Source organism: Apostichopus japonicus, chromosome 14 (assembly GCF_037975245.1).
Source record: "Apostichopus japonicus isolate 1M-3 chromosome 14, ASM3797524v1, whole genome shotgun sequence".
NCBI lineage: Eukaryota > Metazoa > Echinodermata > Holothuroidea > Aspidochirotida > Stichopodidae > Apostichopus > Apostichopus japonicus.
In genome coordinates this window covers 15,698,786-15,712,215 of record NC_092574.1, presented here as the reverse complement: position 1 = coordinate 15,712,215, position 13,430 = coordinate 15,698,786, and the positions used below count along the sequence as shown (strand labels likewise).

At 38.6% G+C, this 13,430-nt stretch overlaps 1 protein-coding gene across 1 annotated transcript; it reads left to right on the top strand.

Moving 5' to 3' along the window:
• The first annotated feature begins 1,890 nt into the window (after positions 1-1,890).
• Positions 1,891-9,089, top strand: LOC139979984 (major facilitator superfamily domain-containing protein 6-like). The gene is made up of 4 exons (XM_071991291.1): positions 1,891-2,045; positions 4,866-4,964; positions 5,638-6,711; positions 7,568-9,089. Exons 1-4 carry the CDS (start codon positions 2,015-2,017, stop codon positions 7,792-7,794), a joined length of 1,431 nt encoding a protein of 476 aa, XP_071847392.1. The 5' UTR covers positions 1,891-2,014; the 3' UTR covers positions 7,795-9,089.
• Positions 9,090-13,430: the final 4,341 nt, after the last annotated feature.

The window sequence follows — 13,430 nt, the reverse complement described above, 5'->3', positions numbered from 1 at the left end:
TTCGATAGTTTGACTTTGAATTTATTGGGAACCAATCAAATATTTATTAAATCTATTGAGATCGGTTCATTCTAAATGAAAGTTCAATTGAAACTTACGAATGTGGTTAAACTAGAATTAATTTCCGTACATATCTATTTTGTTTTCTCCTTTCAGAGGAAAAGGATTTCAGAAAACATGTTGGTGGCTTCTGGGTCATGTTTAGGAAGCAGAAAACAAACGACAAACTGCAACTGAATTATAATGATGAATAAGCCTACACGGAACACAACAAATTATTTTAGTTTACCTCTAATCTCTCTCCTCTGATGGAAGACGAAGAAATTTCGGATTTCGTCACAATGACGTCATTAGCACAAACAGGTGCACCGTTTGGACTATCTTACACTAAGTGACGCTTTAGTCATTAACGTATTTATGTGAATCGTGTATAGTCTCATAATTCTTCGTTAATAATACTCCACAAGATATAGCAAGTTTCTATTTTGGGGCTGTGCCTGCCAAAAGCGGTGGGTGTGGCAAGCATGTGTGGTCTATTGGATATAGATTGGTGAAACGTAACAGTTGTACATTTATCATAGAAAGACAAATGTAGCTTGAGACGTATTGTTGTTATGTCATAGAGAGAGACAACTTCAACTCTTACCTCAGTATTGCTAGAAATCATACATTCGGACCCTCTATAGAGCCTGTCTGACAAAGAGAATAGATAGATGTGACCAATTACTGTGAAATACTTTTTCTTTTAAGGAAAAGTCGCCCAGGAAAGAACCTGGGAACGAAAACCAAACTACCAAACAACTGATCCGCTCTCAACCCCAGTCCCCTTACATCGGGACTGTGACTGTGTGATCATCGTCAGGTATACATCACCATTCCCCTCGAAAGGGAACATATACTACACATGATCTTAGCCAAAATACTGTGAAATAAATCGTCGAACCTCCCAGGGCTTTACTACTCGAGACCATTTAATTTCTGGACTCGGATTTGGATCTTCTGGAATCCACTACATTCGCTGTGAAGTTGCAGTATTATTGTAGAAGTTTGTCGTGGATTGAGGATGACTATTTGGTGTTTAATTTGCAAAAAAAAGAGTGATCCTTTAAACCAATACTCAAACGAATTTCTCGAGGTATTAAAAGTGCAAGAATCTATAAAATAAAAAAAAATATTTTGGGCTTTATTATTTGCGTGCAGAGAATGTTAAAGGTTACAAATGCAGCAATCTTGTTTTGATTATTTTAGTTTTGTTATTAATTGAATAAATTATAAACATTTCATTAGTGACTGAGTTGAAACAGCAGTTTGTAAACGCTGTATAGTGGAATTGAACACAATGATAATTTTTATCATTCATAAATATCATTATTTTGTTTCAATCATAAATACAATAATTTTTTTCAGTCGGAATTTTGGCGAAGATTGAAGTTATTTCACAGATATCAAGCATTAAAAGGGTGATAGAAGGATCTTTGCTCTATCTCGTGATGTTTAACGCACTTTGTAAGTATTCCGATATAAAAAAGTTAATTATATACATTACATTTGTGAGATGAATTGTACCTTAAATTTTTATGTAAAAACAATTATTGAGTACCACTGCACCTTCACCGTTACTTATTGTCCGCTAGAAAGTAGATGGCGTTCTTGGATTTTCTCCTTATGGTCTCCTCCAACTTTTCTCTCTTAATGTCGCTCTTAATGTCCGCTACCTTCAAACAGGTCTTCACCACGGCTTATTGTCCAATAGAAGTCAATGGCGATCTTTGTTTTTCTCGTTATTGGCTGCTCTTCATGTTTGCTACCTTCAAACAGGGAGTTGTTATGGAAACTCCCTGCTTCAAACAGGTTGTTCAATACCAGTATAATATCCATATACGGGAGGCGCTAGCATAAATAAGGAAAATATGAATATAAAAGAGGGTCTACTGTTAGCATTCTTTCATTTTGGAAAGGGAGCAAGTTACGATTGATTGATATCAGTTCGAATTGACATCGTTAAAAAAAAACCATGGACCAAGAACGTCATCAGCTCGACAGTCGTGAGTAGATATCTTAGTCTTCATATAATTCAGTTGATTATGATTATTTAAAATACAAACTGGCAGTTTTTTTTTCATGTTTTTCTGTTCCTTTTCTCGATATTTTAAGGCCTGATATTTGATGCTTATTGTAAGATTATTAGGTTTAGATATAACTTCATAAGAGATAGGCCCTCCTCACAAAATAACAAGAAAAAACAACAAAACACACAAACATAAAGGCTAACCATCCGTACTTGCATGTCTCATATAATTTTCATTTAATCTCTGCGAGACAAAAGGTAAGTCCAATGCCAAACTTAAAGGAAATCAGTCGAAGCCGTTTCGGAGGAGGTTTTGACATTATTTTGCATCAACTGATATAATTCATTTATCTGGCTTTTATCATGGAAAGCTCATATTGTGATAGAGTAGCCTCCGTTTCTGATTTTAATCTACCCGTCAAAAATAAACCATAGAAAAATATAGAACACCTCTCAATATGTGGTTTCCATAGACTGACATGTATTTTACTGATATAAAATGTACCATAAGAGGCAAAGCGTGGTCCGGCCATCGAACAAAACGGTCTACATAAACTCAAGACCTATATAGGAAAAGAAAATTATGATAAAAATTAAACACCAGCAAAAGAGAATTTTTTCAGCGTGACAGAGAAACTCATGGTGGTTAATCATAATAACCAGCTATACGCATGCATGCGACTGAACACTTATTTTGCATTTCATTTGCATCATAAAAGTAACAGAAACGTTTACATTATATTACATCAACCCCTCTAATAAAAATAAAACGTCCTCGTTTGGAAACGAAAACAACAAGTTATACCTTACACGAGTTCTCCTCGCCCCACCCCCCCCCCCCCTTCACAGTGAGAAAATGAAATTTGTCATATCAAAATGATGATAAACAGGACTGACATATACACAGCTCTTTGATTTCTAAGAAATATTACATTAGTTTAGAATGTTAGAATTTGATTGGTTTCTCTGGTTTCCTTGAACAGTAACAGTTTTTTTTCACTTCATTAGTACTACTTTTTCTAATGAACTACTTGTATGGGCTTAATTAAGGTAAATATCTTCTTTACCAAAAATAGATACATTTTACATTCCTACCAAAACTTATTCATTGACACGGAGTAAAGTCAAATATCCCCCTTCCTCCACCTCCCCCTCACCTCCCTCCACCTCCCCCCCCCCCACAAAAAATCCAATATCAAGTGGACCAGTTCAAAATCAGAACATAAAGTAACTTGTATGTAACGTTACATAAAAATATTAAGGGTATACCCTTAAAAGCAACTTCCTATCGGTTTTTTTTTTATTCTGCTTTTTACTGATCCGATCAACCATGGAAAGTAGCTTTTGCTTATTCAAAGACTTTCAGCAGGGATATATTTACTGCAGGTCACGCGTGCTGAATTTAGAAACTATAAAATATTCAATAAAACTATAGGAAACAAAAGAAAGTCACTTATTTATTGATTTCGCTTGTCACGAGGTTTGAGATGGTATCGTAAATTTCCGCTACAATTAGTCACTTACTACTAAAAGGCAATACGCATTTGCCAAAGCAATACTTTGAATATGTTGTACAGGGGCGTAGCGAGCGGGGGGGGGGGGGTGTGGGGGGGGTGTCACACCCCCCCAATAATTTGGTCGCTGTCGGCAAATTTTGGGTCTGTCGGCAAAAGGAGAAAAGGTGAAGAGGGCGGAAGGGGAAGAAAGAAGGAAAGCTGAATAGAAAAAGGAGAACGGGAGCTTCTTCCGTGCCAAATTTGACTTAAAATATGCACCAGATTGCATCTAAGGACGTTTCAAAACTAAAAAATTTCCAAAGGGGAGGGGTACACCCCCTCCCCTTAGACCCCTCCTCCATTTCAGTCACCACTTCCAGATCCGTCGGCAAATCAAATTTGACATAAAATATACATCAGATTGCATCTAAGGACGTTTCAAAACTAAAAATTAGACCCCTCCCCCATTTCAGTCACCACTTCCAGATCCGTCGGCAAATCAAATTTGACTTAAAATATGCACCAGATTGCATCTAAGGACGTTTCAAACCTTAAAAATTGCCAAAGGGGAGGGGGACACCCCCTCCCCTTAGACCCCTCCCCCATTTCAGTCACCACTTCCAGATCCGTTGTCAAATCAAATTGGACTTAAAATATGCACCAGATTGCATCTAAGGACGTTTCAAAACTAAAAAATTGCCAAAAGGGGAGGGGGACACCCCCTACCCTTAGACCCCTCCCCCATTTCGGTCACCACTTCCAGATCCGTCGGCAAATCAAATTTGACTTAAAATATGCACCAGATTGCATTTAAGGACGTTTCAAAACTAAAAAATTGCCAATTAGACCCCTCCCCCATTTCAGTCACCACTTCCAGATCCGTCGGCAAATCAAATTCTCCACACCCCCCCAACAAAAACCCCTTCGCTACGCCCCTGATGTTGTACTTGCTTGTACTGGTACTTACAAGAACCAGTCGACTTTGATTCTACGAGGAAGGGTGTTAACACCCGGGGGGGGGGGTCCGGTTGGGGATATTGTACCTCCAGTGATACTCATACGTCGGCCTCAACTCGATACCAATTCGGTCTCAAACCGGAAACGAATCAGCGTGTTTGTACACCATACATGTACGTAAGAGTAATATAAGAACAAATAAATGCTGCAATTCCAGGGATTCAACTATACCCACCCATCCCTTCCATTAGACACCCACAATGCACAGCGGCGGTGAGGATAACGCTACTATTCGAATCATATATATTGTTAATTGTTTTTCTCGACATTTGCTATTTATATAGATGAGAATGGAGTCGAAGTAGCTGAGAGAGCGAGATGCAAACCCAAAGTGAACCGATCCTTCCTCCCTGTGAAGGCTACCTATTTATTCTACATCGGAGGTAAGAATACCAAAAAAACAAAAAAATACGTTCGTTCTACTGACAAATTTGCATTTTAATGTATGGAATTCAACCATGCGGAGCTATGTTAAGGATAAACATGTTGCCGTCACTGCATGATAAGGCCGCACACATTGGACCTATACTTGAACCCATTCACTGATGTATGCAGCTCTGTAATCCACATTCAGGATCGACATCGTTTTACCATTAATCGTTGAAGCTGGAAACCCCGTTTATTTTGCCTGCACTAACCTATGTATCAAATTTGTGATGTCATCACGTTTTTAAGTATAGCATATGGATCATTCTATTATGTATGGTTGGAATTGAGGGCTTCTTTTGCGTATGATTCATTTGATGGTAGTGAAACGGGGGGGGGTGGGGAGGGAGAGGGGATTCAAGAATTTCATTGTGCATGGTCGGGTTTCACTAGTTAATGAGCTCTGGGAAGAAGGTCCATTGTCGGGTACGATTGATGTGAGGAAATTGTGTGAAGGTTTATTCACATGAATGTAGTTCTCGTGCATGCTATAGTTCCCACTGAGTGGCTTTTCCCTTGAAGACCTGTGTCGTGCATGCATGGCAGAAGAAATACAACCTGTAACATGGACAAAACGGAAGAATTTGGATATTTGTGCTATGTTTTGCAATCCTGTCTTGAATTTTGCAGCTCTCGTGACACTCTTTCCAGTGATACCGGTATACCTGAGTTACCTTGGTCTGAGTCCGAGCCAGATCGGATTGATTCGTGGAGCCGAACCGTTCCTCGATTTCTTCGTCAGCCCAGTTTGGGGGTCTGTGGCAGATAAATTCAGCATGCACAAAACTTTAGTCTTGATCAATGTCTGCGGTGTAGGAGGGGCGTATTTTAGCACCATTTTTGTCCCGGGTTCTGGGGAATTTAATTCTTCATTCCCCGACGGCGCGGGTAGCACTGACACTTTAGAGGAGTCATCATCAGATCATTGGACACGAACACGAGGGACGTTCACCTTTTGCCTCATATTGATCGCCTGCGGCCAGATGTTCAACGCAGGAGTCGTCCCGCTGATGGACGCCAATACCGAGGAGATGACCAAGCACCACAAGGGTTCCAGTTACGGCAGGCAGCGACTATGGGGCAGTATGGGCGGCATGATCTTTTCCGTTTCGGCGGGTGCCATTATGGACCTTTACTCCGATCATCCTTTCTTTTTACATGAATATTCACCAGCCTACGTCATATTCTTCTTCTTCATAATCCTCACACTCATCCCTGTTTGGAATACTAACTTTGCCCCGCACACACCACCCAAGACAATGTTCCGAAACGCAGGAAGGATTTTTAAGAATCCACGCATCGTAGCATTCTTCCTCGTTATGTGTACGTTTGGCTTCTCCTATGGTCAAGTAGACACATTCAAATTTCTTTTCCTGGACCAACTGGGTTCCCCCCATATTCTACGATCGTTGTGCCCAGCTGCAAATTGCCTAGCCGAATTGTTCCTGCTCTATTATAGCAAGCAGATTATATGGAAGATCGGTCACGAGAATGCCTTCCTGTTGGTCTTAGCCGCCTACGCCATCCGTTTCCTTGCATACAGTTTCCTTTGGAATCCGTGGTGGATACTTCCCGTTGAGCTTCTTCATGGCTTCTGCTTTGGCATCCTCTGGCCGAACGTCACCGCTTTTTGCAACGCCGTTGCCCCGCCTGGGATGGCGGCGACTATGCAGTCTTTGGCGTTTGCGCTCACTGCAGGTTTGAGTAAGTATATAGGGCATATACGTCTACATTGCATTACGCATATGGATATGGAAATGGGCGGGCTGAAATGAGACTGAATGGGACAGAGGTTAGGGTGTGGCGGAAATTCCAGTATTTGAACAATTGCCGACGATATAGGACACCTTTTCCTAAGAAATAAAAGTCGAACTTACAGTAGATTTCATATAATTTCACTAAACTTTTCTAAGGCAATACGTATTCTGATAACTGGATACACAACCACGTATACTTCTGAAATGACAGTACAATCAAGGGGGCTCAGTATCCCCCTCCTCAAAGCACACACGCGCGCGTGCGCGCGCACACACACTAACAATATGTGCGGTACATTGTTTAAAATGTTGCAAAATATAGGACCATTTTGCATCTAATCACCCTGATTTTCAGGAGTTCTCAGTGGGGGAAGGGGACCCCTAGTATGTTGGGAGTGCCTCTGCTGATGAGGTTTGTGACCTGTCAATAAACTGCAATCATTATTTCCCAGTCGGAAGACGGTAAGATAAAGTATTGTTTACGTGTATTCATGATATCTATCAAAGTGGCTTAAATTGATGTTAGGTTCAACTGAACGTTAGCGAACGACCCATAAGTTATGTAGCAGTTGGATTCCGGAAATGCTTGGTCGCTCAGGCACTTTTCGTATTACCATATCCACATACAGTTAATTGAATCTGTTATGCTTATACTACTGCCTCGCGTGGAAGATCGTTCGATTCATCTATCGAACTTATATATCAAAAGCTTTATCGCAATATTCGTCATTGTTATTTCAGAATTATTGGAAGTTGACTCGGAAATTATTATTATTTTTTTTTATGGTTTTTACTTTTTGTAGGTGAAGGTATCGGGACCATTCTGGGTGGACTATTTTACGAGAGGTACGGAGCACGTAACCTCTTCCGTACTATGGCAGCCGCCTGCTTGTGTATCTTAATCGCATACAAAATCTTCTGCTGTTTCTTTGAACCAATAAAGCCAGGATCTGGTGGAAAGCCTACAGAGACAAGCAACGAGCCTGCTGTGAGGGAAGCAGAGGAAGGGCAAAATCAACCGCAAAATTAACCTAGTTTATACTGAAAAACTTCATTAGCATACATGTTTACCCATAGAAAAGAAAATCTAGCTGTTGTGACGTAATATATGAGCTATATATATATATATGTCGACGACGTGATTAGAATATAGAATTACCAACGTATAACAAAATAAAGTTAATATTCGCAGATAAAAGTGCATGTGATTTTATGGGTTCAGGTATAGTTTGGCATGCGCATATAGAACAGTGTTTTTTGTTTACAATAAGTTTTATATAGTTCAAGGTCATTAACAATATTGCCTTCACTATTTGTATAAAGATCACGTCTTCTATGTTTCCAAAGACCATTCTGAGGGTATTTATGGAACGACTATACTGTTTCACAATGATAGGAAAAATATCATTAAATAAGAAACAGTATCAGCATATTACAATGATCTAACATCAGCATGCATGCCGCTGTCAAAATAAAAATGGAATATTTTGTAATTTCAGTTTATTTGATTAAAATCAACATGTTACAGCACAAGAGTCAGAATGTCAATAATCATATCAATAGTTTCTATTTAATCCGAGGAAACTTGAAATTTGGATTGAATCAATCGGCGTTTGTTGGTCATGCAATTCGTTTCATAATATCATAATTTACATTCAACAAGTTATACGAAGAAAGCCAGACTGCTTCAATTAAGCATCGGCATAGTCACGCTTGATGTTTGAATAATTGTTCGACCTTAATTATTTATCAGTATATGGGAACGCAAATTGCACTTCGATATCATCATATCACAAATAACGCCTTGTCACGAATAACGCCGTTAAAGAAACCTGTCTAAATATGTATTCTGTTGATTTGTAATGCAAAAAAGCACCACGTGACCTACAAAAAAAGTGACCTATAAAAGCAATTGATACATTACTCGTTCTTTTACATCCCTTGATATTCCAAACTTTCTGAGGGTCATTTCAAACAATTCGTGAGATACACATTTTTGGGACATAAATTAATTCAAAAGATGCCAAATATAACATAATTTTGCAACTAAGCATGCCACCCTTCAGAAAGGCAATGGAGTCGGTCCCTTCGCCATGCCACAATATCAACCGAAGGTGATTAAGGTGAAGGTTCGGGCCACCAAGCAAATAACTTTGAATACCGGGGTTTTACGTGATACGCTATGTGAATTAGTTGCATTGACGTGCATCTCGTGTTCATCTTACTGAAAGTATCTTTAGACGTATATAGGTAATGAGGTTAATTAATGATATGTTCGAGCGTTAGAAGATCTAACGGTACCAATAAAATGATTGTTCAAGCCAAGTGTTGCGTTTACGGTTTATGATCACTGCGTATACTCTTGTGAATAGACCGATCAATGTTGAAGTCTTTATGCAATTTCACAATGGTATTGCTACTGTGTTGTATGCAGGAGATCCTCTTTGAATTGCCAAAATATACAACAAGTGGTGATGATGTGAAAGTAGGTTAACACATGATAGTATCGAAGAACACAATGATAATATCACATAACCGTTTGGCGTCCCACAGTCATCACACTGTCATAAAAGGTCATCCAAAACCCTTCCTCGTTGACAAGTTGTCTGAGAATACAATGAGCAAATTCATTCAACAATAACGACAAATGTTTTCGCGACCAGAAATGGCTAATAATTTTCGTCAATTGTAGGATATTCGAGCCTTTTTCAAATGGTTTACAATAGGTCTGCCTTACCCATCATTTAAAAAACAAATCGATGTAAATACAAAATATTTATATACACTTGATAACTTGAACTTGAAGTTAGAAGCTGTGTGATAACAACAACAACAACAAAAATACATCATGACTGTGTAGCACATGGAACGCGAAAAGGGCAACCTTATTTCGTTGTCTTAACTAAGTTTTTGCTGTCTAAACTAAAGTTGTTGCTGCTATTTTACCATGTTGCTGTTGTTCGTTGATGTCTAAACTTACGTTGATGTCTAAAGTCACGTTGATGACTAAACGCGCCTAAATGTCTAAACTCAGGTTGATTTCTAAACCTACGATCGATGTCTAAATTCACGAAGATGTCTAAAACTTTCGTTGCTACTAAACTTACGGTTGATGTCTCACGTGTGATGTCTAAACTCACGTTGATGTCTACACTTTCGTTGCTATCTAAAGTTCCGTTGTTCTAACTCATTGTGAACGAAAATCATTCTTTCTTTTCAAAAAATTATAACAATCAACCGCAAGTTGCTTCCGTGCAGAGCTAACAACATATCTATTACAGAGGTTTTCATGCTAAGTACAGCCAATGATGTTTTCTCAAATTTCTCGAGATTTCTTTGGCTAATAGTCCCTTACCCATTGTCTGCAAACTGCTTACATCTTCAGTGCTCAATGAATGCAAAGTATGATGGTTTAACTATGGAACGCGAAAAGGGGAAAAAAATCGTTAACGTCCTGATTTGTAGAAACAGCAATGACGTTATAAACCATATTTACATGATAGTTGCTACAACTCCAGGACGTTATTAACGATATTGTTAACGTAATATTTGAATAATTGTTTTATCACAGAAAGATATGAGTTGAGACAATCTATGGATTTTGTGGAAAGCTACCACAACATCTCTGATACTGAAAAGAACTTTTCATCTCACAGTATGTTTTGTTCACTCCGTATTGAGAGTTGATAATGTAAAATGCGCATTCATACCACAGTAATTTCTTCGTTGCAAACTTGCGTAAATTTTCGCGGTCCCTTTCACCACGTGCTTCAAGTCATGATTCTGGTGCAACATTCGTGTGTATAAACTACTGTATTCATACATCGTCAAAAGTAGTCATTGAAGCTTGAGATCGACATTGCGTAAAAAGGTTATTTCAATACTATAATTTTCGTGGAGTTGGTTGTTTCCAAATACTGAAAAGCATCCAGGGTAAATGTTGGATCAGTTGCCCTATGGTTGGATGTAGTCTGCGCTTCGTGAGTAACAAGAAGGGCACAATATATTATTGAAGTACGCAGGCAATACACTCACAGAACTAGTATACTAACCCGCCAAGCAAGTTCATTCGTAACACCCATCCAGATCGGAGTTTTGATTGCGAAAGGGATTGTGGGGTAAATGGAATATACACAAACCTCGCTCAGCATTGTTAAGAATTTTTAGACCAAAAAGACCGCTAACATGTTATGCAAGAAAGGAATCTTCCAAGATGCACTCGAGTTTTGACTATGCCTATGTGTTGTAGGTACGGTGATGTGATCTTTTCTCCACAAATTTTTAGGTTATACAATTGCGTGGAATTTAGCGAGATATGCACACTACAGTGTGCGGGGATATTTGAAGAGTTGGGGTTGCTGGTGAAATCGCTGCAGGTCAAAGCATGGAGGTACTCAGGGGCGAATCCAGGATTTTCTAACCCGGGGGGGGGGCGCGAATAACTATCTAAGCGGAGCGCCACCATCGGTTGGCGCGCAGCGCACAAGAAAATTTCTGGTTTTGATACCCCCCAGATCACCGGAAATGACACTTCTCGGGCTTGAAAATGACCAACCAAATGTACACTATTGCCTGAGAACCAAGTATTTCCCAATAGTTTTTTTTTCCCCATCCATAACCTTTTTGAAGATTGTCACCGGTCACACATCATGTTCGACCTCATCGCATCCCCTGTGGATCATTGCTTTTTGTAGGTGATTCTACGTCGCGGCCCACAATACCCGACAGCCCCACTTTTGAAGGTTTTAAGCCCATTTTTTGTTCAGAATTTCAAAATTCACATTTCTCGTGATTAAATTCACTTCAAAACATACCCATAATGTTGCACAAAATTTCATCTACGGACAACCAATATAGAAAAACCTCCTTCAACCCCTAACAGACCGGTCAAAATTGCACGAGTAGAGGGAAGTGTGATGAAGAATTTTGGTCAGAAATTTTCGAAAATTCAGACACAGTTAATTTATTGGTGAACAAATATTGAAACCTCCTATAACGGCTATTATAAAACTTCGTTGAAGGAAATAAAAAACATAGCAGATATTTCCGAAACCGAACACTACACACATAGGTCAAGGAGGCGGGGGGGGGGGGGGGGCTAACGAAATATTTCTTTCTGAAAATTCGGGCAATATGCCGAGAATTTTTAGGGCACCTATACTGAAAGAATAATACATTGCAATGATGTAGCTAAAGGAATGAATAGGTTAAAAAATCTCCTCGGTAATTAAAATAAAGTTCTAAGCTTGGCCGACTAATTCGCCATTCCTTATGTAAAAGAGAGTTTTGACATAATTGGACCTCCATGCTTTTTCTCCATCTACATAGGACAATTCGTTGTTTATATGAGCATCCCGCGGTATACTGCGCAACTTTCAGTGACCGTACGGTACATGATGGCATGCGATGTAATAACCGATGCTTGCTTATATGATTTAACATGTTGAACGCGCGCGGAGCGCGCGAAAATGTTGGTTATATTTTTCGGGCAAGTCGTTACAGCTCCCCAAATCAAATTGGGCTCCTTCGCCTTTGACTACACACATAGACAGTTTTGAGGCTGTTCATCCTGGAACGCCATTTTCGTGCTCACTGATATATTGTGATATCTGCTGTTTGCTTTACAAATTCGAACAGGCGCGTAGCGAATTATTTGCCAAGGGAGGGGCGTATGGAAAGCCGTTTTAACATTTAATAAGGAATTTCAGATATCTCGAAATAATTTCAGATATCTCAAATTAAATTACAGATATCTCCAATTTATTCAAGATATCTACAAATAATTGCAGATATCTTAAAATCAATTTCAGATATCTCGAAATACAAGGGAATTTCAGATATCTGAAATTGAATTCGAGATATCTCGAATTCATTTTCAGATATCTCGAATTCTATTTCAGATATCTCGAATTCAATTTCAGATATCTCGAATTCAATTTCAGATATCTCGAATTCAGTTTCGGATATCTTGAATTCAATTTCGGATATCTGAAATAGAATTTCAGATATCTCGAATTCAATTTCAGATATCTGAAATAGAATTTCAGATATCTCGAATTCAATTACAGATATCTGAAAATACCTGATTAAATGTTAAAATGGCTTTCCATACGTGCCATTTTAACATTTAATCGGGAATTTCTGCATTTACATTACAGATATCTGGAATTCAATTGCAGATATCTCGAATTCAATTTCAGATATCTCGAATTAGATTTGCAGATATCTTGAATTCAATTTCAGATATCTCGAATTCAATGTCAGATATCTCGAATTCAATTTCAGATATCTGAAATAGAATTTCAGATATCTCGAATTCAATTTCGGATATCTCGAATTCAATTTCAGATATCTCAAATTCAAATTCAGATATCTGAATTAGAATTTCAGATATCTCGAAATCTATTTTAGATATCTCGAATTCAATTTCAGATATCTGAAATAAAATTTCAGATATCTCGAATTAAATTTAAGATATCTCGAATTTAATTTTAGATATCTGAAATAGAATTTTAGATATCTAAAATAAGAAACAATTTAAGATATCTGAAATTCCCGATTAAATGTTAAAATGGCTTTCCATAGGGGCGGAGCCTGTAGGCAAACTATCTAAGCGTAGCGCCACCACAAGTTGGCGCGAAGCGTACAAGAAAATTTTGGCCGAAA